This window comes from Sinocyclocheilus anshuiensis, unplaced genomic scaffold, assembly GCF_001515605.1.
Source record: "Sinocyclocheilus anshuiensis isolate Anshui unplaced genomic scaffold, SAMN03320099.WGS_v1.1 scaffold186, whole genome shotgun sequence".
Classification (NCBI taxonomy): Eukaryota; Metazoa; Chordata; class Actinopteri; order Cypriniformes; family Cyprinidae; genus Sinocyclocheilus; species Sinocyclocheilus anshuiensis.
Genome location: NW_015542355.1, coordinates 1,785,220 through 1,806,636, shown reverse-complemented (window position 1 = coordinate 1,806,636; position 21,417 = coordinate 1,785,220). Strand labels below are relative to the sequence as shown.

Here is a 21,417-nt window from a genome sequence, read left to right as displayed (position 1 = left end):
GAGCAGGTCAGCTTTATAGTAAAACCCCTTATATCGCCCATATTTTGTATGATTTAATAATTATTTTTGAATTATTTTTGTAATGCTGATGTATGAGTCAAACTTACAAAGATCTCAAGATGCAATAATAATATTTGTAATCAAAGACTGCCCCCTACTGACTAGAGAAAAATACAACAATCATGCATTTTATGAACTGTAATTTAATCTACAGCATCTAGCACATGCTGTTCAGTTGGAAGGTAACCACCACAGACACTGAGAGGAGCATATTGCCCCCAATATTAAAAGTATTGGCCGATAAATATGGGCCAACACATATGCTTATTTGTATGTATATTCTCTGATCGTATTTACAGCTGTTCTCCATATGTGTTTTCCAGCCTACATGAAGAGGCGCCACAGCTCCATCGGTGAGAGTCATTCGCTGGATAGTGGTCTGTCAGGAAGTGACCTCATTCAGAGCGCCAGCCCCCAAAACATCTCCCAGCAGCAGCAGCAGCCCCAGCTAAAGAAAGTCCGTGTGGTGCTGGCTCCAGAAGAGAAGGAAGCTCTGAAGAGAGCCTACCAGCAGAAGCCTTACCCCTCCCCTAAAACCATCGAGGAGTTGGCGAGCCAGCTCAACCTCAAAACCAGCACAGTCATCAACTGGTTCCACAACTACAGGTACTGAGGCGCTTTAACCCTTAAAGGGGTTGTGAACTTCATTTTTTTTTTTATATATATAATGTTCTCTGTGGTCCACTTATAATGTTAGCAAGTTTTTACACCAAAAAACATAATTTAGAAGTAATAGGCTATTTTCTATCCTGTTTTTGACCTCTTTGAAACACTCATTTTGATGGACGTGCCACATTCAAGACTTGTAACGTTAAGTAAACGGCCACTGCTAAGATTGGGTAACAGTTTTACTATTAAAATAATACATGGACATTGCTCATTGGTGTGCTCTGAAAGCAATATAGGTCTTTTTAGTTAAAAACGTATAAATACTCGGTACATATGTGACAATCTGTAACCGACAAAGCAATAGCGACACATTGTTATTCATACTTGTGTGTTGCAACTTTAATGTTGGATTCAATATAGTCAGCACTGCCTCGTCTTTAATTTTAAGTCTCTGCTTTGAATGGTGTTTTGTTTAAAAGCGAATCTGCAGTAAAATGAAGCAAATATATCAACAGTGTCTTTCTGACGCGATCTGGAACTTCGTTTACTCGCCTCCTACTACATGTGCAAATCGGAGGGCGGGGCTAAAGAGGCAATGATGTGAAAGTGAAGTGACATGTGGCCAAGTATGGTGACCCATACTCGGAATTAGTGCTCTGCATTTACCCATCCAAAGTGCACACACACAGCAGTGAACACACACAAACCGTGAACACACACCCGGAGCAGTGGGCAGCCATTTATGCTGCGGCACCCGGGGAGCAGTTGGGGGTTCGGTGCCTTGCTCAAGGGCACCTCAGTCGTGGTATTGAAGGTGGGAGAGAGCGCTGTACATTCACTCCCCCCACCTACAATCCCTGCCGGTACGAGACTCGAACCCACAACCTTTGGGTTATGAGTCCGACTCTAACCATTAGGCCACGACTTCCCCAAAACGCATTTGTCGATGCAACTGTGTCATTTGAACTTACTTATATGCAGATTTGAAATGTTTTGTCGAACCGTAGTTACACGGGATTCGAACCGGAGCTCCTCGCCTCTCAAGTACGTCTCCGTACTCCGTGAGCTACCGAACAAACCTATGTAGAAGTAGGCATAGATCTTCTCCAGAGGTAGTCTTTCGTCTCACTATGATGTCATACTGAGACGAAATATGAAACGAAATGTTTGGGAAGTTTGGTTGCAATAAAACCAGCGTCTAGTGTTGTTGCCGTCTTCAGTGGTTTGTTATTCTTGTTCTGTCTCCTTCGTTTTTTTTTTTTTTCGACTGTGAAACAATGATCTGGGCCAGTATTGCCACCTTGTGGACAAACTTATTCAAGATTTCAAAGCACATGTATAAGCCATAGTATGAGGTGCTAAGGAACTCGTCCTCAGCTTCTTTGTTTCTATGGTTATAAAAATTGGCACTGTACCCATACCCTAACGTACGTGTAAAACCCAAGTATACTTGCTTACACGTCCACCTGCCTTTGTTCCTTCTCTTACGAGTCTCGTTCATTGTTCCCACAGATCCCGTATCCGACGAGAGCTCTTTATCGAAGAGATCCAGGCGGCGGCCGGCGAAGACGGGTCCCCCTCAGCGCGGCCTGGGAAGTCTGGGGGCGAAGGAGACAACAGCTGCGATGGCACCGAGTCTGACAGCACCGCGGAGGGCCGACCGAGCGGCTCCGAGGAGTGCAAGGGCCTCCTGGAGAGCCCCAGCCTCAGCCACAGAGACGAAGAGGGCGAGGCTGAGTTCCCCAGCGCCTCAGGCACCAGCAGGCCACAAGGAGGCATCATAGACAGCCTCTTCGGCATCCCGGAGTCTGTATCCTCCACCACTGCCACGGCGACCCCCTGCCGAAACCCAAAGGACAGCAGTCTGCGCAAGAAGAAGGCAGCCAACCTCAACAACATCATCCACAGGCTGGAGAAAGCGGCAAACCGCGACGAGCCTCATGAATGGGAGTTCTAAAGCGCCGACATGTTGTTGTTTTATTTTCACTTTGTCCCTCACTGAGCTAACCCGGCCAAGCCTGGTGCACACACACCGGTTAACCTAAGGGTTTTCGATTTGCTGTTTAGAAGTGGGCTATCAGAGACAAGAACAAGAAAAGGAAACCAAGTTTTTAGTCTGTTTATTTTGTGAAGCACTGAACGGCCCTGCTGGCCACAGGGCTGTGACACCATTGGCTAATGGTGAAGACACAAAACTGAAAAGCACAGGAGAGGGAGCGTTCCCACAAAATATTCTCAAGACTGGTGACAGTCACAAAAAAAAACAACAACAAATACACACTATGAAATCACAGTGTCTCTGTTTCTAATAGAGACGTTCTCACCAACAAGCTGAATAACTGTTACAATAATTTATCAGTTCTCAAGTCTCTTGGGAGTTTCCTCTTTTGTATCACATATGCTTCGGCCGTCAGCAGAGACTAGTTCGAACCGGTTTCAAGCCAAAAGTCAAGCAGTTTAAAAGCAAGTGTTGGCTGAAGGAACACGGGTGCACCGTCCCACCTGCCTCTCCCTCCCTACCCCAGAGGAGGCCATCCAATGGCTATGCAACTCTAGTACGCAATGGATTCCAGCGTAATGGAACCCGCATTATTTTCACAGTTTGGAAGCTTCTCAGATGTGAGAAGAAAATCCTTTTTATAGCAATTAAGTTGCCACCGAGAGATTGCACAGTCAGTTGACTCTAAACAGCACTCCTTTTGATTTTACACGCCAATGGCCTAAAAGAGAAAAAAATCACGTGAATTAAAATAATCGTCGTAAATTAGAATCCATGATCACGCAAAAATTCATACTGTTGTTGTAAGGTCGACACAAATGGGAGACGGGAGAAATTTCGTAACTCGATAGCAAAGTGTCAATTTTTATTGTTATTTAGGTCTCGTGTAAGGGTAGCGCGCGTTAATTTTTTTCCATAGCTTTAATCGCCTCCGCGACTTGAGTTTTGAAGCCCGTGGAGGTCTTGTTTAATAATAAACGTCATTTTAGGCCAAAACAATGACAGATAGTGAAGAAGAAAAAAGGATTTGTACAGTACTTTGAGTAAATATTCCTGACAAGATATTTTTTAAAGAGAATGAACATGCCTGATTTTTATCCTCTTATAATAGAACCATACATCAGAGACCTCTAACCAAGTTGGGCAGTTTAGGCCCATAGAATTACAATTCTAATCCAATATCTATGGTGTTCTAAATTCTAATTCTATGGTGTGGCCGTGGGCCACTGCACTGTATGGGCTGGTCCTCAGCACCAGGGTACCGGACGCTGAGTGCGGGGGGAAACCCACCTAACCAATCGCTCTCGTGCAAACTCAAAACTTCAGGTTTTTCACCAGCTTCTCCATTCACTGTTCACCCAACCGTAAACGAGCTTTTCGTGGCGTCCGCAACACTACCGAGTATGTTCACGGCACGCATCTGTCCTCCGAAACGACTGGAAAAACACCTTGCGAAATGGACTTTTGTTTTTTCTTCATACTGTATATGACGGAGGACTCGGACACATTTTCATCCACATTTGAAAAAAAAAGAGGAAAATATGTAGATTGTGAATGAAAAGCTCTTTTAACGTTAGCAGCCTGAGGTGAATCTCTACACGCGCGCGGCAGAGGACGCGGCAAGGACTCTGCACCTCTGTAGAACCGTTCTTTCTCTCCTGAAACACCTTTCGAAACCTGCTCACCTTTCACCTCTGGCCCTTGTGTCATTGTATGCAGTTGATTTTGTGAACGAAAGCGCAGATCGATGGTGCCACGCGCTCGTCTGTGTGCGAACCTTGAGTGTGTGTGTGTGTGTGTGTGTGTGATTGTGATTGTTGACAAGAGCGATCTATATTTGTATATTACTACTACTACTCGCCACAGGCAGTGGAAGCAAACACCTCCTCACGTCCCTAAGCTATTTAGCAGTCCTGCAGCATATCACATAGTACACTTAAGTTCTTTTTATTTACACGCATAAACTAATGGTAGATATTTTTTTTGTTTGTTGGTGTGGTTTGCTTATTTATAGATACTGTCTTTTACATATTGATGTCTTATATTGTTATACGTGTTCTTTTTTTGTAATGGAAGGGACTATAAAAGGTCAGGTTACATATTTTTAGACTAATAGACTGCCGGCAGTATTGGATTACATTTAAATGATGTACTTTTGATACATGTCTATTGATTAATTCTGAAGATTATCATTTTTATTTTCTTTTTTCCCCATATATGTACTCTGTTAGTGAGCTGGATGAACAGTTACTACATTGACAAAGGAAGCAGAATTTATATGTATTGCATTAATGATTTTAATTAGTACTCATTTTAGATGGTTTAACTATTTTTAAAGATTACAATTCAAGATGAATTGCGTTTGGCTGTGTTCACTACAAAGGCAAACTGATTGACGCTCTTGAATTGGATTTTCAGGTAATTAATTAACCTGCGAACGTTCTGAGATAACGTACGTTTATAAATCGCAATCAAGCTTAGTTGCTATAATGATCCAGTGAACAACTGGTAGTTAACGTCACTGAAATTAGCTGTCGCTTTGACCTGCACCTTGAGGAATTGGACTTTTTTTTGCGTTAAAATCTATGCCGATGAATCTTGAAGAACAAAGTCGGCTTAAAACTACCTTTGGCCTTTTTTTATGTGTGCCAATGAATAATTAAAATCAAATTTGTCTCTTTAAGACCTAACGAAAGCACAGAGAGAGATACTTCATGAACCAATGTTTTTATCGGAATATACGAAAATGTCGAAAGCCCGTGACTGTTTCTCGAACTTTCTCTCTAACATTGGAGTGCCTTCACTGAAAACTGTTCGCGTCGTCTTCATTCCAAATAGCCTAAGTGATTGGAAGTATCGCCAGCAAGTTTAATAATAAGGTCTCATCTAGTCTCAGGTCATAATATTCTGTACTTCTTAGGGTGTCTGTGTTGTTTTATCTGAGAGAAAACAGCTGTCCCAGGATTCAGGCTTGGTTCTTACAAAAAAAAAAAAAAAAGTTTTACAATGGCCATTTCGATCGGTTAACTTCACATTTATTTGTCCCAAATGTCGTTTTAATCATTTCAGATGATTTTGACCACGTTATTGTATTTTAACAGTAAGATTCCCCCATGCTGGAGGAAGTTCACAGATGGATTTGGTGTATGGAAACTCTTGAAATGATTTGTAGACTATACTGAAGTGTGGACCAAATTGTCAAAACAGACAAATCAACTTGTGAAGACTCTTTTCTGATCATAAACATGTGATTTCAATTGAACACAGACAAAGAAAACACATTTAGGAGCACATTTAAATCTGGTTTGTATCAAGGACGCTTTTTTATGTCTGTCACGTTCTCACCGACTGAAACGGTAACCGTACTGTTGATACCATAGCATGAAACACGTAGAAAAACACTTACGATTCTCGATGCAGATGTCCAGCACTTTTTCTCTGCTTTTTGCAAATATTTTTCTATGGAAAGTATTGCAGATGACGAAACACATCAACATACGACTGCACAGACAGCACGTGTATATGATTTCTTAAAAAAAATAAAAAAGATAAAAAAATAAAAACAAAGCAACAAAAAATATCATCATTATTGATATTACATTGGTAGTCACGAGTAGCAGCATTAATGTAGATGTGTCCGTAGCTTAGTTCGCTAGTGATTGTCATGATTGTTACCTCGTTTATTCCCTCACACTTACATCACTTCCTGAGACAGTATGTTCTTTCTTCACCTGAGACAATATGTTCTGAACAATTTGTTTCATTGTATCCCAGATAGAGATTTCTCTCTCTCTCTCTCTCTTTTGTTTTCAAAGTTGTTGTAATTGTTACATGTGAGGCGAGCACGACGATTATACATCTGTCTCAGCGAGAGCAACACAGTTATCACGATTAATTTCGACCAACAATCCATGGAAATTGGATGTCTGGATCATGACATTCAGATCTCTTTCTCTCTCTGGTGTTGCTCTGTATGCTGTAATATGGGTAATATGAAGCCTTGTAATGAAATATGACAGGCAGCTCCCAACACAAGCTGGTATCCTATAGATTCTCCGTAGGTCTCTCAAAGCTCAGGTAGAACCTTGGTTTAGCACAGTCCTTTTGTCCATTAGTTTGTTGGTGACACTTTCCCTCTTACACCTGCTAACGACAGTTGTATGGTTTATTTTTCTATGTGTCATGGTTTTGAACCACAAGATGGAGCTGAATCCTCCATTTTACCTGAATAAAGACTCTTCCACTTTGTTCTCTTGATATGTATTTAGTTTGGTTGGTTTTTCCTTTGTGTATCATCATGTAGTCTTGTATTCTGTTCCCAGCGCTGTTACAGTTCTAATCCAACATGAAAAAAGCAATATCAATGTTTGAAATTCATTATTATTATTATAATTATTATTATTATTCCTCATTACCACCATAGGTGTATTAACTGAAGTAAATATCTTTTGTACAAACACATTACCACTGTACTCTGCATTTATTTGAGTATTTCTGATGTCAGGAATTTGAAGCCATGTTCAAGCAGCACAGAGCATGTGCAAACTACATCGTTTGCATGATGTGTAAATGTTTTTATGACTACAACAGTTATATATACACACATGCACATTATGGGGACATTTTAAGGGGCCAAATTAAACTACAACATACAAAGGTTTCAAAAATAAACATGTACTGCTAGAAATACCACACTTCCACACAAACAGAAGATAGTTACTGAACTATTTTGAATTATTTATTTTCTTTCCACAGTATTCATATTCATCCATTTGTTTAAATAACCAGAAGGCACCTTTAAATTGAATTATTGTCATTTCAGTATATCTCCATAACCATTCCAGTTTCAGATTGAACCCACAGCTTGTGGTAACAGCCTACAATATATATATATATATATATATATATATATATGCATATATCGGTTATAGGGATATGTTAAGGGTCTAAATGAAACCACAACATACAAAAGCTTCAAAAATAAGCATGTACAGCTAGAAATACCACACTTCCACACAAACAGAAGACAGTAACTGAAATTTTTTAAATAATTTATTTTTTATAAAGTATATAACCAGAAGGCACATTTAAATTGATTTATTGTAATTTCAGCAAATCTCCATATCCATTCCAATTTCAGATTGAACCCACAGCTTGTGTTAGCAGCCTACATCCTTAACAGTTAGCCAACCACGACTCCAGAACATTTCCACCAATCTTGAATTTGAACCAAAGTGACTAAATTACACTTTAATTTACTTTCGAGTGACAGACATTTATTTTGTACACAACACTTGTCAGTTATTCTAAAACTTAAATTAGGGGCTCAGGTGAAATGAAGCCAGACTAATAATTATAAACCAAGGCCGTTTTTTTACCAAGGGCCTTTGTGCAAAATAATGCCATCAGTGTTTACTAGCAGTTTAAATACATCATGCTCCATAATCATATTGCTTTGAATACAGTTTAACAAATGAGGTAGAGCAAACAGTTATAGCTACAACCAATGGCATCCATTACAGATAAACCATTTTCAATGTTCTATTACCAATAAATATTCAAACGTTAAGGATCAAATAGTCTGAATCAGTTTTTATTATATATATATATATACACACACACACACACACACACACACATATATTAGTGCTGTCAAACGATTAATCACATCCAAAATAAGTTTACATATGTGTGTACTGTGTATATTTATTATGTATATATTAATAAACTGCAGTCAGGTCGAGACCCCGATGAGGACGACGAGCATGCAGATGAGCTTCCCTGAGACAGTTTGTGCAGAAATTCTTTGGTTATGCAAACCGATTGTTGCAGCAGCTGTCCGGGTGGCTGGTCTCAGACGATGTTGGAGGTGAAGATGCTGGATGTGGAGGTCCTGGGCTGGTGTGGTTACACGTGGTCTGCAGTTGTGTGTTCTGCCAAATTCTCTGAAACGCCTTTGGAGACGGCTTATGGTAGAGAAATGAACATTCAATTCACGGGCAACAGCTCTGGTGGACATTCCTGCAGTCAGCATGCCAATTGCACGCTCCCTCAAAACTTGTGACATCTGTGGCATTGTGCTGTGTGATAAAACTGCACATTTTAGAGTGGCCTTTTATTGTGGCCAGCCTAAGGCACATCTGTGCAATAATCATGCTGTCTAATCAGCATCTTGATATGCCACACCTGTGAGGTGGATGGATTATCTCGGCAAAGGAGAAGTGCTCACTAACACAGATTTAGACAGATTTGTGAACAATATTTGAGAGAAATAGGCCTTTTGTGTACATAGAAAAAGTCTTAGATCTTTGAGTTCAGCTCATGAAAAATGGGGGCAAAAACAAAAGTGTTGCGTTTATAATTTTGTTCAGTGTATATACACACACAAAACATTTCCAAATTTCAACAAACACCTTAAGGTCATAATTTTAAAGGGTATTTTGTATTTACTTTTGGGTAAGGATTTGTTGCAAAAAAAATTTTTTTAAATACGACATAGTACCATATATTTGTGTGATTTGGCACATTATTTTTAATCAAAACCAACTCTAAGCTGTTAAAATGGGAGATATGCTTCAAGTATCCCTGTGTCTTCACTTGCTAGACTTTAGGCTAAATAAGATCATCACAGCCATTGCCAGCATCATCCCTACAGCGATTTCCTTCATCCTGCCCAGTTTCATATCCTCATACAGCTCCTTCTTTTTCCTGATGAGCTCTTCTCTGCGCTGCCGGATCTCCTGCTCTCTCTTAAGTTGTTCTCCATAGTGTGATCTGATGAAGGTATCAAAGTCAAAGATGTTCTGCTGGGCGGCTCCAACAGAGGGAGAGTGTCGGGTTCTGCTCTGCTGTCCTGATGCTGGACTCTCTCTGCCGGCGGGTTTGCTGGTTCCCTGCAGGTCAGCTTGACTCAGGATCCCACGGTCGTATTTCCTCCTCAGAGCTTTATTACCCAGGACGCTGTACGCCTCGCTGATCTGAGAGAACCTGAACGCGGCCTCCTCGCTCCCTGCGTTCTTGTCCGGGTGATATACGAAGGACTGTTTATAGTAAGCAGTCTTGATTTGTACGTGCGTGGCGGTCGAAGAAACTTCCAAAATATCATAATAAGCAGACTTTGATTTGTATAACGGACTGCCTTTATCATGTGTGCCACTATAAGCTCTGGTTAAAGACATAAACTGCCCTAAATAATCACTTGGAGGTCCATAAAGAGTATGACTGGACGGGAGAGGGAGTTTTCCAGAAGTTCTCAAACACGAGTTCCTCCAGGAGGACATGTGAACTGCAGATGCCTTAGACGTCGATCCACGGCAGTCAGTCCATGTACTAACATTTCCAGAATTGAGGTCCAACCGCCCTTTCACGCTGTTTGCATCTCCACCAGCACAGGTAAAGAGTGTGTTCACAGCCCCCTTTGTAGACTCCAGAGCTGCCGGTCTTTCAGCTGCTTGGACACGGTCATTTCGAATCTCACAGAGCTGTGGTGAATTTATTAGAACTGCAACATAAGTTGTCGTTGGAACCAGTTTACAGTCTTTATCCAAATGCGGGAGATTTCCCGGTTTTAAAAGCTTGTAAGCCCCTCTCCCGAACCGCAGCCTGACTTCCGCCATTGCGCAGGGATCAACTAAAGAAAGCATCATCTGTTTCCGCGTACCGCAAGTCGACCAATCAGAATTGAGCTTCTTTGCAGGCTGAGTGAAATTTTACCAATGCAGTGCGAGAAGAATATTTCCAGGTAAGAGATTGGTGGGGCGTTCAGGTTGTTGTTTCATCATAATGGTTACATAATAGACTGTGCAGAGACTGTAGTATTAGGGTCGTTTCTACAATTCAGTTCCTACTGGAGTTTGAAATGTTTGAACCTATTTTTTGGGGGTTATTTATTTATTTATAAAAAAAACAAACAAAAAAACTAGTATAGGTCCAAGTATCAGGGCATAAAGTGTATAGTAACCACTGATCTATATATAATGTTCTCTATTATAGATCCGTGATAGTAACTCAATGGACACACTATCATTATTAGTATTATTATTGCAAATTAATCACTTTTTTGTAGATAATGTAATTATAGACATTTCATTGTATAGAAAATTCAGTTATTTTATATGGAGGACGAAACCTGCAAAAACAATAAATAAATAAATACACAAATAAATAAATAAATATGCAAATAAATAAATAAATGTCTGTATAAATACACAAATTCTTGTTTAAATACATATAGAAATAATTAAACATGTGATTAAAGTAGGCAAATAAATAAAATAAATTGGTGGGCAAATGGAAAATGTTTAAGGAAATGCTAAACACTAAGTCATTATTACGAGAAAGTTTCTCATTATTACGAGATACTAAGTCATTATTACGAGAAAGTTTCTCATTATTACGAGATACTAAGTCATTATTACGAGAAAGTTTCTCATTATTATGACTTACAGAATTATATTTTTTCTCAACTGTGGCGGAAACGGGCTTCCATAGTATCTGTGACTTTTGAGTCTCCGGCTACAGACAACTGTAATATCAGTATCCCATGGTCATCCTGAGATGACTGGTATGAAGTGGTTTAATCGAGGAACAGACAGTTTTTTCCTCATTAGTTATCAGAACAGAAAATACAGGCGACAAAAGTATGTTTATTAAGCAAATAACGGTTCAGTATTGCAATTAAGAGCTATGTAAGCATTAATATTTTACATTGGCCACTTAAAATCTTTTATGATTTAGCTGTCTCATGATTATAACTACAAAACTAACCCTTTGAAAAAGTGTAAGATAATAATCCGTCCCCTTGACTGATGAAGTTAATACGCATGCGCAGGCAAACGCTCAAGCGCGTCACACACGATCCGCCTACTCTTGCATAATTGACACCCTCTCATTAGCATGTTGCGCAGAGGGGAAAAAATGTGGAACTACATTCAGAAATAAATGAGTGATCAAAGGAAAATAGTTAGGATGAGTTTAGCATTTCCTTAAACATTTTCCATTTGCCCACCAATTTATATTATTTATTTGCCTACTTTCATTACATATATAATTATTTATTTATGTATTTAAACAAGAATACGTGTATTTATGCACACATTTATTTATTTATTTGTGTATTTATTTATTTATTGTTTTTGCAGGTTTCGTCCTCCATAATTTTAGTTGTTCTGTGGACATGAGAAAATGACAGAATGACAAAACAAATCTGAATCATTTAAATTAAGGGCCCTATTAAAATTCTGTTCAGTTAAAAAATTAACATTATCAATGTTATTACATACACACATAATCACTTAACTAATTCAAGTAATGTGCTGCTTGCCAACTAAAACTAGTTCATGACCAGGGGTATGTTTAGAGTTTTGGGGCCCCACGCAATTGAGTGGTGTCTAATCACCCTACTGTTCATAACTAAATAACATTTATACTGTATGCTATATAATAATATTTATAGGGGAATTTCTATGATTGCAAATTGTATCTTGTGCATTGTATTGGCAGTTATTTATGTATTATAAATATGCAACTAATTTCAACTCTGCCCTAAATAAAAGTGACGTCTGATGAACTGCAACTGCGTGCGTGTACGTTACACAAGTCACGCACGTTTGTAAATCTGTTCATGTTTACGTCTGTCGCGGAGCACACAGCTGAAAACATTCTAGCAGTACGCTGTCACATACGTAACTTGCGTACGTGCTTTACAGCGCACACGAGCGGTCTCGCATCCACCTGACCAGCCTGCAGACCACACCTCTCGCTCGGGGTGTGCTGTGCTACCCTGCCGTCCTCCTGGACATCATAACAGTCGCTGACAGTCCGCGTGTGGGCCTTAATAGACACTCGTATCAAACCTGCTGTGGGTGTGTGCATGCAGCATAATGGAGCAGGCGAAACCCCGAACGGAGAACCGCCTCCGCCTTCCTTTAGCGCAGCAGCTCCGCTCCAAATGGCAGCATCACGGGTGAGGAGGTTCGCGCAGGAGGGGCGGACGGTCCCTCCTCAGCCGAGAGTGATGGTGGTGTTTTCGGCTGCGAGTGACACTGAGAAACAGGGAGATGCGATGTCTTGCGCGGACACCGGGGAAGAGGTGTATCGCAAACCAGCTATACCTATTCCTAATCTTAATCTAGGGAAGTCCCTTCGCACTTTAGACGCACCTGAGGAGGTAAGTCCCCGAGGTTTAAAGAGGATGTGCTATTTTTATAACAGGGTAGTTTAGTGTAATGCATAGAAGTTAAATGCAAATTAAAATACCCCCGTCCATCTGCGTTTCGCCCCATTAATTGTTTGTTTGTTTGTTTTTCCAAAAGATCATCTGGAGGAGCCGCGTCAAAGTTTCCCAGATTCCCGTGCTTTATCATAACCGTTTCCATAGGCAACAGATTTATTGAGCGTGTTTGCTCCCCGATTGCTGCAATCGGATTGGTTCTTTATCCTAGTGGGGCGGGTGGACGTCGTTTCTGATTGGTTCATATCACACGTCCATCAAATCATATCGGCTGGATTAAACTAATCGTGTTTTGCCAGGTCTATTATGTTAAAGGTGTCGCCGCAGATTTCTGTTGACAACCCTGCGTGACCTGTCAGTGTCAACATGTGTAATATGATTAGCCTAACACCTTTGTTTATCATTGCCAACGGGTTTTAAGAGAATTATTTAATTAAACATGTAACAGCATTCAAATGAACCGGGGAGGGAACTGATCCTGCTTTGCTAGTAGATAGTTAAGAAGTTCCCGTGCATAACTATGACTTTTAGTGCAGTGATATATATGTTATACACTACCGTTCAAAAGTTTGTAGTCAGTAAAATAAATAAATAAAATAATAATAATAACACTTATTTGGCAAGGAAGCAGAAGTGACAGACGTTTATAATGTTACAAAAGATTTCTATTTCAAATAAATGCTGTTCTCTTAAATGCTAAATTCATCAGAGAATCCTAAAAAAATGCATCATGGGTTTTCTGCATCACTGTTTTCAGTATCGATACTAATAAGAACTGTTTGAGAAATGTTTCTTCAGTGCCAAGTCAGCATATTAGAATGATTTCTGAAGGATCATGTGACACTGAAGAGTGGAGTAATGGCTGCTGAAAATTCAGCTTTGCCATAACTTTACATTTCTGCCATAATTTTAAAATATATTAAAATAAAATACTGTTATTTTCCATTCTAATAAAATTTCAAAATACTACTGTTTTTAGTCAAATTAATACATCTTAGTTGAGCATAAGAGACTTATTTCAAAAACATTTGTATTACCCCAAACTTTTGAGCAGTAGTGTCCCTTCAGACTAATGTAAAATACTAATGTCTTTTACATAAAAAAAATAGACTAATATCTATTTCTGTTCCTCCTCTCTCTCCATAGTTCCCCGAGGTCATCCCCCTGAATGTAGGAGGAACATATTTCGCCACTCGGCTCTCCACCCTGCGACGTTATGAGGACACAATGCTGGCTGCCATGTTTAGTGGCCGCCACCACATTCCCAGGGATGCAGAGGGACGATATTTCATAGACCGAGACGGAGCATATTTTGGGTTAGTGTTTAGATTAATAAAATCTGATTATGGTCGGTGCCTATAGTACCCAAAAATACAAAGCAAACATTTTGATTATCTGAATTCAGCCTTTATTATTTCATCAGTGGATTACTTAAATAACTGCTTGATATGATGCTTATTAGAAATGCTTATATGTACTTCTCTGGCATTAGGGATATTCTGAATTTCTTGCGAGAGGGTGAGCTGCCTCAGAGGGACCGTGTTCGTGCGGTGCACAGGGAAGCTCAGTATTATGCTATTGGGCCTCTTTTGGAAAGCCTTGAAGACACGCAGCCACTTACCGGAGAGAAAGTGCGACAGGCTTTTCTTGATCTTTTGCCCTATTATAAAGGTAATGTAAAATCATAAATAAAAATAATAAAAAGGGGTTTTCCGTTGATTTAACAATTGTCCCCTTTTCTTCTAGAAAATCTTGAGCGCATCGTGGAGATTGCAAAACTTCGTGCCATGCAGCGGAAGGCTCGTTTTGCAAAATTGAAGATCTGTGTTTACAAGGAGGAGATGCCCATCACCCCTTATGAAAGACCACTGTTCAATTCGCTGCGATTTGAGCGCTCGGAGAGTGAGGCCAAGCTGTTTGAGCACCATTGTGATGTTGACGTGTCCTTCGGGCCCTGGGAGGCAGTGGCGGATGTTTATGACCTTCTTCACTGCATAGTAAGTGACCTGGCAGAGCGTGGCATCTCTGCTGACCAGCAATGCATCGGCGTGTGTGACAAACACCTCATTAACCACTACTACTGCAAAAGGCCAATCTATGAGTTTAAAATCACCTGGTGGTGAAGGTGAGGTGTTTTAGCTGATGTTTCTTTTGCCAAGAACTGAGATGTGCAAGTCTGAGCAAATGATGTTTGCTGCTGTCTACAGTTATATGAAACCAGCAGGATCATGGAGTCCTACTCGAAATGAGTGGAAATAATGACAAGCTTTTGAAAAAGATGGCTATAATTGTGGCATTTGCTCTTTTGTTTCTTCATGAAACTGCGGTTTGCAACCCAAAATTTCTTTTATGGGCAGCTCTATTGATTCCTTAGTTTTTGTAAGTAATTGTTTAACTTAGTTAATTTAGAATAAACCTGGAATCATTTCGTCCAGTTGTAGTTCTGAAGGCATTTTCTGGAATCGTCCTCACAGGAAGTGAACTTATGTGAAACAGTGTTTCCTGTTCTAAATATGACATCTCTTAAGCATGTTTCCGTGTTAGATGTAATGATTGTATTAACAGTTTGATCGAAGAATCAGTCAACTGGACCCATATTCGGAAACTGAAAGTCTGTCATTGCTTGTGATGTATTTCTTTAAAAAAAAAATGTTTTTTTTCCATACAGTATTTTAAAATGACTTTACCCAATTTGTTTTACATGACATATATGTAGGACCTGATCCATGTCATGTTTCCAGTAATGAACACCATAGATCATGCAACCTCTGCAGATACTGACTTTAACAAGAATACAAATGTCTGGTATTTACAGCCACCCAAAGCTTCACATAAAGACTTCTAAAATAATCATACATCACATAAAAGTATAAAAGTTTTGATTTATGTCAAAAAAATAAACTGTTCTTAAAGGAGAGCCCAAAATAGTTTTTTTTTTTAGAATAAGTTTATGTACTAAAATAAATATGACCTGAATGTGAATTAAAAGGAGTATATGTAAAATTATACTAAAGACTGTTAGCCACCTTATTGCAGGTTAGATTGCCTATTTTGCTACTTTGACACTTTATGAAGTCATTTTCTGTTGCCAACAGCATTTGTCTATGCTTTTAATTGCCATAACCCTCAACAATTTTAGATGATTTAGCATTATTTGTTATTTTAGTCATCTGAAACCTCTGTCTCTCACTGGTTTGCTGTGAGAGCTGTGAAGGCCACGTGAAGTTGCACCAGCTCTCTGTGTTTTGGCAGCAGAATATCTAATACCAGTTCAAATGCACATGATAATCCTAACTGGGATTTAGTTTCAGTTTTGCCCAGTTTACGTTATGTTGCTCAAGTCTAAACTGATGCATATTTGTTCTGTTGTACATTTGTTGAATACTGTTGTTTGTATTGCATTATTGTACTGGCTCTTATTGTGCTGATAATAAACGATATATTTTGCAATTTATTAAAAGCAGATCCTTTTTTTTTCTTTTACATTTAAACGTTTATAATAATGCTTCAATTATCATAGATCATGGATAACAAATGTACAAAAGATGATGAATGCGCTGTATTTGTCATAGGGAGTGTTGACATTCCGAGGTCAGCCCACCTATAGCCCCGCCCACACAACCCATACACCAGTCGCGAGGATATGATGTAATTGTGACCCTGGAGAAGAGACCGCCGACGAGGTATCTATCGCTGTCCGGTAGATTAACATTGAATACTGAAACTTTCCGTTGTTTTTCAGTGTTTTTTTATTCATTTTTATTCAGTATCGCTTTAGACTAGTAATACATATTTATCTTCTATCTTGCTGACAATGAGCTGTTGCGTTTGTTTTTAGCCACGTAGCTGTTTTGCTAGCTTGACGTGTCTGCCTGCGGCGGATTGAATGACATTCTGTTATTACCAGTCGATAGTGTATTTTTTAGGTTACTTTTAAACCCTCTATTAGTCAATTAATAAAATGTTTAAGCTACAACATACCGGCATTGAACGATGTCAGTAACGTTATATGATGTAATACCTGGAGTTTAATTTCATGTCATCAGTGTTTGTGCTTTTAAACATTTATTTCATTGAAATGATAAAGACGCAAGATCAAACACGTTTGAACTACTCACTTTTTCATTTCGATGAAGATTTACTGCGTCATTGGTTGTTTAATAATTCGCAGTATAATTTAGACATAATTTTTGTAAGGTTAGGTGAATTGAGGTTAATTGGGACATTTTCCCCAGACATCTCAATGGCATCAAGTGTCCCAATTTACCTGAATTCACCCTGTATAATTATTAAAACTATGCATTTGACTAGTTTACTTGCCCTTTAGCTCTGAAATATAAATCTAAGTATGAATATCTGATTTGACATCTCTGGTATGTTCTGCAAGAGTTGTATGTTTTTGCAGAGCACATTATGTAACCCACCTCCAGTTGTCTTGCTGCATGTACTGCAGACCAGATGTGCAAATTCAGATCACAATGACAAACATGTTTCTTTACCTAGACAAAGGGACACGATGAGTCAGCGCTCGGAGCGACGGGGGATCCATGTGGACCAATCAGAACTGCTGTGTAAGAAAGGCTGCGGTTACTATGGCAACGCTGCATGGCAGGGCCTATGCTCCAAGTGCTGGAGGGAGGAATACCAGAGAGCTCGGCAGAGACAGATCCAGGAGGACTGGGCTCTGGCTGAGAAGTGAGTTGGACACGGTGGAATTAAACCCCAGTGGTTTAGTTTTGTTAGATCACGCATTAAGTATTAATTAAAAGAAACATTCAGCATCATCAAGACATTCATAAAGAAGAAATGATGTTCAGACAGATTGCTGTAATGATGTGCTTCCTGTCGCAGGCTGCAGCGAGAAGAGGAGGCAGCTTATGTCAGCAGTCACAGTTCCTCTCAGACCCAGCCTCCACAGTCCCACTCTCAGCAATCTCTCGCCACCTTCTCCAAGTTTGAGGAGAAGAAAACCAATGAGAAGACCCGTAAGGTCACCACCGTAAAGAAGTTCTTCAGCCCCTCCTCCCGCACGGCCCCTAAAAAAGGTACGAGGAATGTGGGATTGGAGCGATATAAGTGTGATTCGTGTTTTTTTGCAGTAGGAGTTGGCTGATGTCCAGGACTGGGTGTGTTCTTATTCATCTGCCACCAACAAAATTATTATTAGTTGGACAAGTGAAAACTGATTTAAAATACAGTGGAGCTTTACTTTTGTCAGTGCTGTAGGTTTTTCTTGCGTCGCCACTTTTCTCACAGAGCCCAAAATACAAAATCACACATTCTTTTGCTTCTGGATTCCTTTTGGAAATCATGCTTATTTTTTATGCAAATGATTGCCCTCATCATCATACAAAGTCCCAGTTTGATTTTACCTTGTCATTGGATGGCATCTCTCTGATAAAGCCTTAAATTGTCTGCATGCAACATCCAAACAGCAATTTGTAATTTATGCTAGATTATTACTACTTTAATGGACCTGAATGTTGGCAATTAAAAGGCTTTGTCATTGAAACATTAAGTATAGACCGTTCAAAAGTTCATTGGGATCAGTAAGATTTTATGATTTTGAAATAAATCTCTTATGCTTACCATGGCTGAATGAATAAAGTAAAAAGTTTTCTATTTTAATATATTATAAAATGTAATTTATTCTTGTGATGCAAAGCTGAATTTTCAGCAGCATTAATCCAGCCTTCAGTGTCACATGATCCTTTAGAAATTATTCTAATATGCTGATTTGATGCTCAAGAAAGATTTCTTATTATTATCAATGTTGAAAACGGTTCATATTTTGTTTACATTTTTTTAGGATTCTGTGATGAATAGAAAGTTCAAATGAACAGCATTTATTTGAAATAGAAATCATTTTTAACATGACTTTACTGTCACCTTTGATTAATTTAATGCATTCTTGCTGCATTAAACTTTCTTTTTACTTTCTTGTTTTACTGAACCCAAACTTTTCAATGGTAGTGTAAGTCATCCTTGCTTGATTTAATAGTTATATATTCATTTGCTGTCACATGGTTTTATCATTTGTCCATCATGTTCTTATGAGATGATTTTATTTGAACAAGAGATCCACCCTTCATCTCTCAGTTTGTTTCCTTCATCCCGTTGCTGTTCTGCCATTCTGTCTGATCTCCGCCCCCACCTCTCCCACGTTTTTCATCCATTTCACCCCCTTTTCGCCCGTTTCCCTTGCCTACCCTGGGTGTTTTAGTCCCCCCCGAAAAAGAAAGCGAGAAAGAGGAGAAGTTGCAGGGCAGGAGGGAGAGCCATGGAGAAAACCTCCTGAGGGATCTGAAGGGCATTTTTACCCAACCCTGGGAGATGGCCTCCCCCACTGAAGGTAACAGACAGAGCCTGGAGGAAAATCTGGGATTATGAAAAGGGAACGTGGGTGGAGATTGCAGTGTTCATCTTTTCTGAGGTGGACCTGCATTCCTTGTGCGATTTGATGTTCTGTGTTGAAGAGCTAACTGTCTAAAAGTGTCTTTACTAAAAGTATTTCACAAAGTACAGCAACCATTTCATTTGATGTTCCCCTCAGCTGTTCTTTGTAACATACTGCCCTGATCCATACCGTAGTTTAGTGTGTATTTGTGCATTTCTCTATGTTGGTTGTGTGTGCATCAAAAGACATGATTGAATTCACACTACCATTTTTTTTCATGTTCACTGTCTCATTGTCATGCGTCCTCCTCTTTTTCTTGTCAATCTGGTGGCAGCTCTGGTATCGAGGCTGAGAGGTGGGTGTTAGTGCCACATCACTGTAGCCCTCCAGCACAAATCATAGAAAACAAACCAGTGCATCAGTGTTATATATATATGATCTGCATGCATTCAGGCTGAAACCCTTCTAACGCTCCATTACTGTCAGTGGGGCATTTAGAAAGACCGGTGCAACAGCATTTAGAACATCTGTTTGTGTAGTATTTAGCCACAGCATGCTAGTACCAGAATTCTCTCTCAATTCATTCAGCTACTCTATTACTGTCTTTGACTCTGTTCTGATGTCAAAGGTGTTGGCATGGTAACAGATCAATATTTTAGTAGAATGGCCTACTTCTGAGAAGGTTTTCCTCTCAATGGGCTGCAAGTCAACTTATGAATATATGATATGTAACATTTTATATTGTTTATTCAGTGGGTTTTTTCTTTATTCTGTGCAGAATGTCATGTGTAATTCAGCTGAATATTTCTACTGAAATAATTAGTTTTTTCTTGAATATTATTGGTTGAAATTACTTAATTTCACATGGCATTCTGTGATGAAAATTAACTTTTGAACTTCCATTTTCATCCGATCCAATTTAATATCAACTTTATGTTCATAGAGCTTGTTTGTAAACATTCTGTGTGCTTATTTGTGTTCTTCAGAGAGCCACGAGGGTAAAACGCCCAGTCCCTCAATTACCCGTCAGTCCAGCATCGAGACCGATCGCGTGTCACGAGACTTTGTGGAGTTCCTCAAGACCTTACAGAAGCTTGGCAGAGACATCCACAAGCAGAGCCGTGGTTTCATAGAGAGTATGGGAAATAAAAAGGTGAGAACCAGGGTCACGTGCCCACATCAAATTTGAATGTTAATCATTTAAGTAAACAAATTCTTTTGTATTTGTTCTTATTTGAAGGATCTCAGTGCTGAAGAACTGTCTGAGTGTGTGCAGGACTTCTATCAGGGCATGTCTGACCGACTCATGAATCATTTTAAAGGTAGAATTCATGCTTCGGAGAAACTTGGCAGCACTGAATTGGTCAAAAAGTCTTAAATGGTTTAAATCATTTGAATTAAATACTCACTGAATCCATTAGAGCGGATACTGAATCTGATTTATCTGCTGTCTGGTTGTTTTGTTGTAATGGAATTTTATAAAAAATTACCAAAAATGGTTGTGTTTTGTATGTAGTTGGGCCTAATTATTAAGGGAGGCAGAATTGTTTGGGAGACAGGGGTATCTACAAAAATATTTTTCTTTAAATACGGTCAGGCTGGGACATTAAAATTAGTGAGTTTTTAGAGCAGAGAGATATCTAAACCAGTTGGCCCGTGTTGACCTTTGATAATGCAACATTTATTTTTGGTCCACAGCCCTCAATCAAATTAGATTTTGGCCCTTCATAAAAAAGTTTTATGAGCATGACATGCTTGTCATGCTCTGTGTTAGAGCATGACAAATTTATAAATTGTCTCTGAATGTATGTTTAATAATTTTTTGTTTGTTTGAAAAATTGTAGCTTAACTTGTTTGACTGAACCTGAGGAAAGTTTTTTAAAGGTTGTAAATGGCTCATATCAGTTTTGGTTTCATTTTAGTTTTAGTAATTTTATGGTTTTGTTTTTTATTTTAATTTGAACTTTTGTGTTTTATTTATTTATTTTAGTTTAATTTTTAATTTTTAATTACATTTTTAATTTAATTTACTAATGACTTTTGTAATTTTAGTACTTCAGTGTGATTTTTGTGTCTGTGTGTGTATATGTATATGTATGTGTGTGTATATATATATATATA

The 21,417-nt window shown here is 39.1% G+C and overlaps 4 protein-coding genes across 8 annotated transcripts in view; 3 read left to right on the top strand and 1 right to left on the bottom strand.

Annotated features, from left to right (window-relative positions):
* Positions 1 to 6,923, top strand: part of LOC107691661 (homeobox protein cut-like 1) — a 150,208-nt gene extending 143,285 nt beyond the window's left edge. For all 3 annotated transcript variants that reach the window (XM_016490402.1, XM_016490403.1, XM_016490401.1), the window contains 2 exons: positions 384 to 666; positions 2,182 to 6,923. In XM_016490402.1, the coding sequence (XP_016345888.1) occupies positions 384 to 666; positions 2,182 to 2,626 (728 nt within the window). In that variant the 3' untranslated portion in view covers positions 2,627 to 6,923. The remainder of the gene's footprint in view (positions 1 to 383; positions 667 to 2,181) is intronic.
* Positions 6,924 to 9,035: 2,112 nt separating this feature from the next.
* LOC107691659 (uncharacterized) lies at positions 9,036 to 10,380 on the bottom strand. The gene has a single exon (XM_016490398.1). The coding sequence runs from the start codon at positions 10,312 to 10,314 to the stop codon at positions 9,262 to 9,264; it is 1,053 nt and encodes a 350-aa protein (XP_016345884.1). The 5' UTR covers positions 10,315 to 10,380; the 3' UTR covers positions 9,036 to 9,261.
* Positions 10,381 to 12,292: 1,912 nt separating this feature from the next.
* LOC107691660 (BTB/POZ domain-containing protein KCTD7-like) lies at positions 12,293 to 15,062 on the top strand. The gene is made up of 4 exons (XM_016490399.1): positions 12,293 to 12,836; positions 14,046 to 14,215; positions 14,392 to 14,570; positions 14,646 to 15,062. Exons 1-4 carry the CDS (start codon positions 12,540 to 12,542, stop codon positions 15,020 to 15,022), a joined length of 1,023 nt encoding a protein of 340 aa, XP_016345885.1. The 5' UTR covers positions 12,293 to 12,539; the 3' UTR covers positions 15,023 to 15,062.
* A 1,423-nt stretch (positions 15,063 to 16,485) lies between these two features.
* The window catches only part of LOC107691658 (rab5 GDP/GTP exchange factor), an 8,767-nt gene continuing 3,835 nt past the window's right edge, over positions 16,486 to 21,417 (top strand). Inside the window, exons 1-7 of one of the 3 annotated variants that reach the window (XM_016490395.1) lie at positions 16,486 to 16,582; positions 17,403 to 17,594; positions 17,751 to 17,944; positions 19,123 to 19,251; positions 19,631 to 19,651; positions 20,283 to 20,449; positions 20,537 to 20,618. In XM_016490395.1, the coding sequence (XP_016345881.1) occupies positions 17,416 to 17,594; positions 17,751 to 17,944; positions 19,123 to 19,251; positions 19,631 to 19,651; positions 20,283 to 20,449; positions 20,537 to 20,618 (772 nt within the window). In that variant the 5' untranslated portion in view covers positions 16,486 to 16,582; positions 17,403 to 17,415. The remainder of the gene's footprint in view (positions 16,583 to 17,402; positions 17,595 to 17,750; positions 17,945 to 19,122; positions 19,252 to 19,630; positions 19,652 to 20,282; positions 20,450 to 20,536; positions 20,619 to 21,417) is intronic. The other 2 variants (XM_016490396.1, XM_016490397.1) reach the window with 2 other exon arrangements.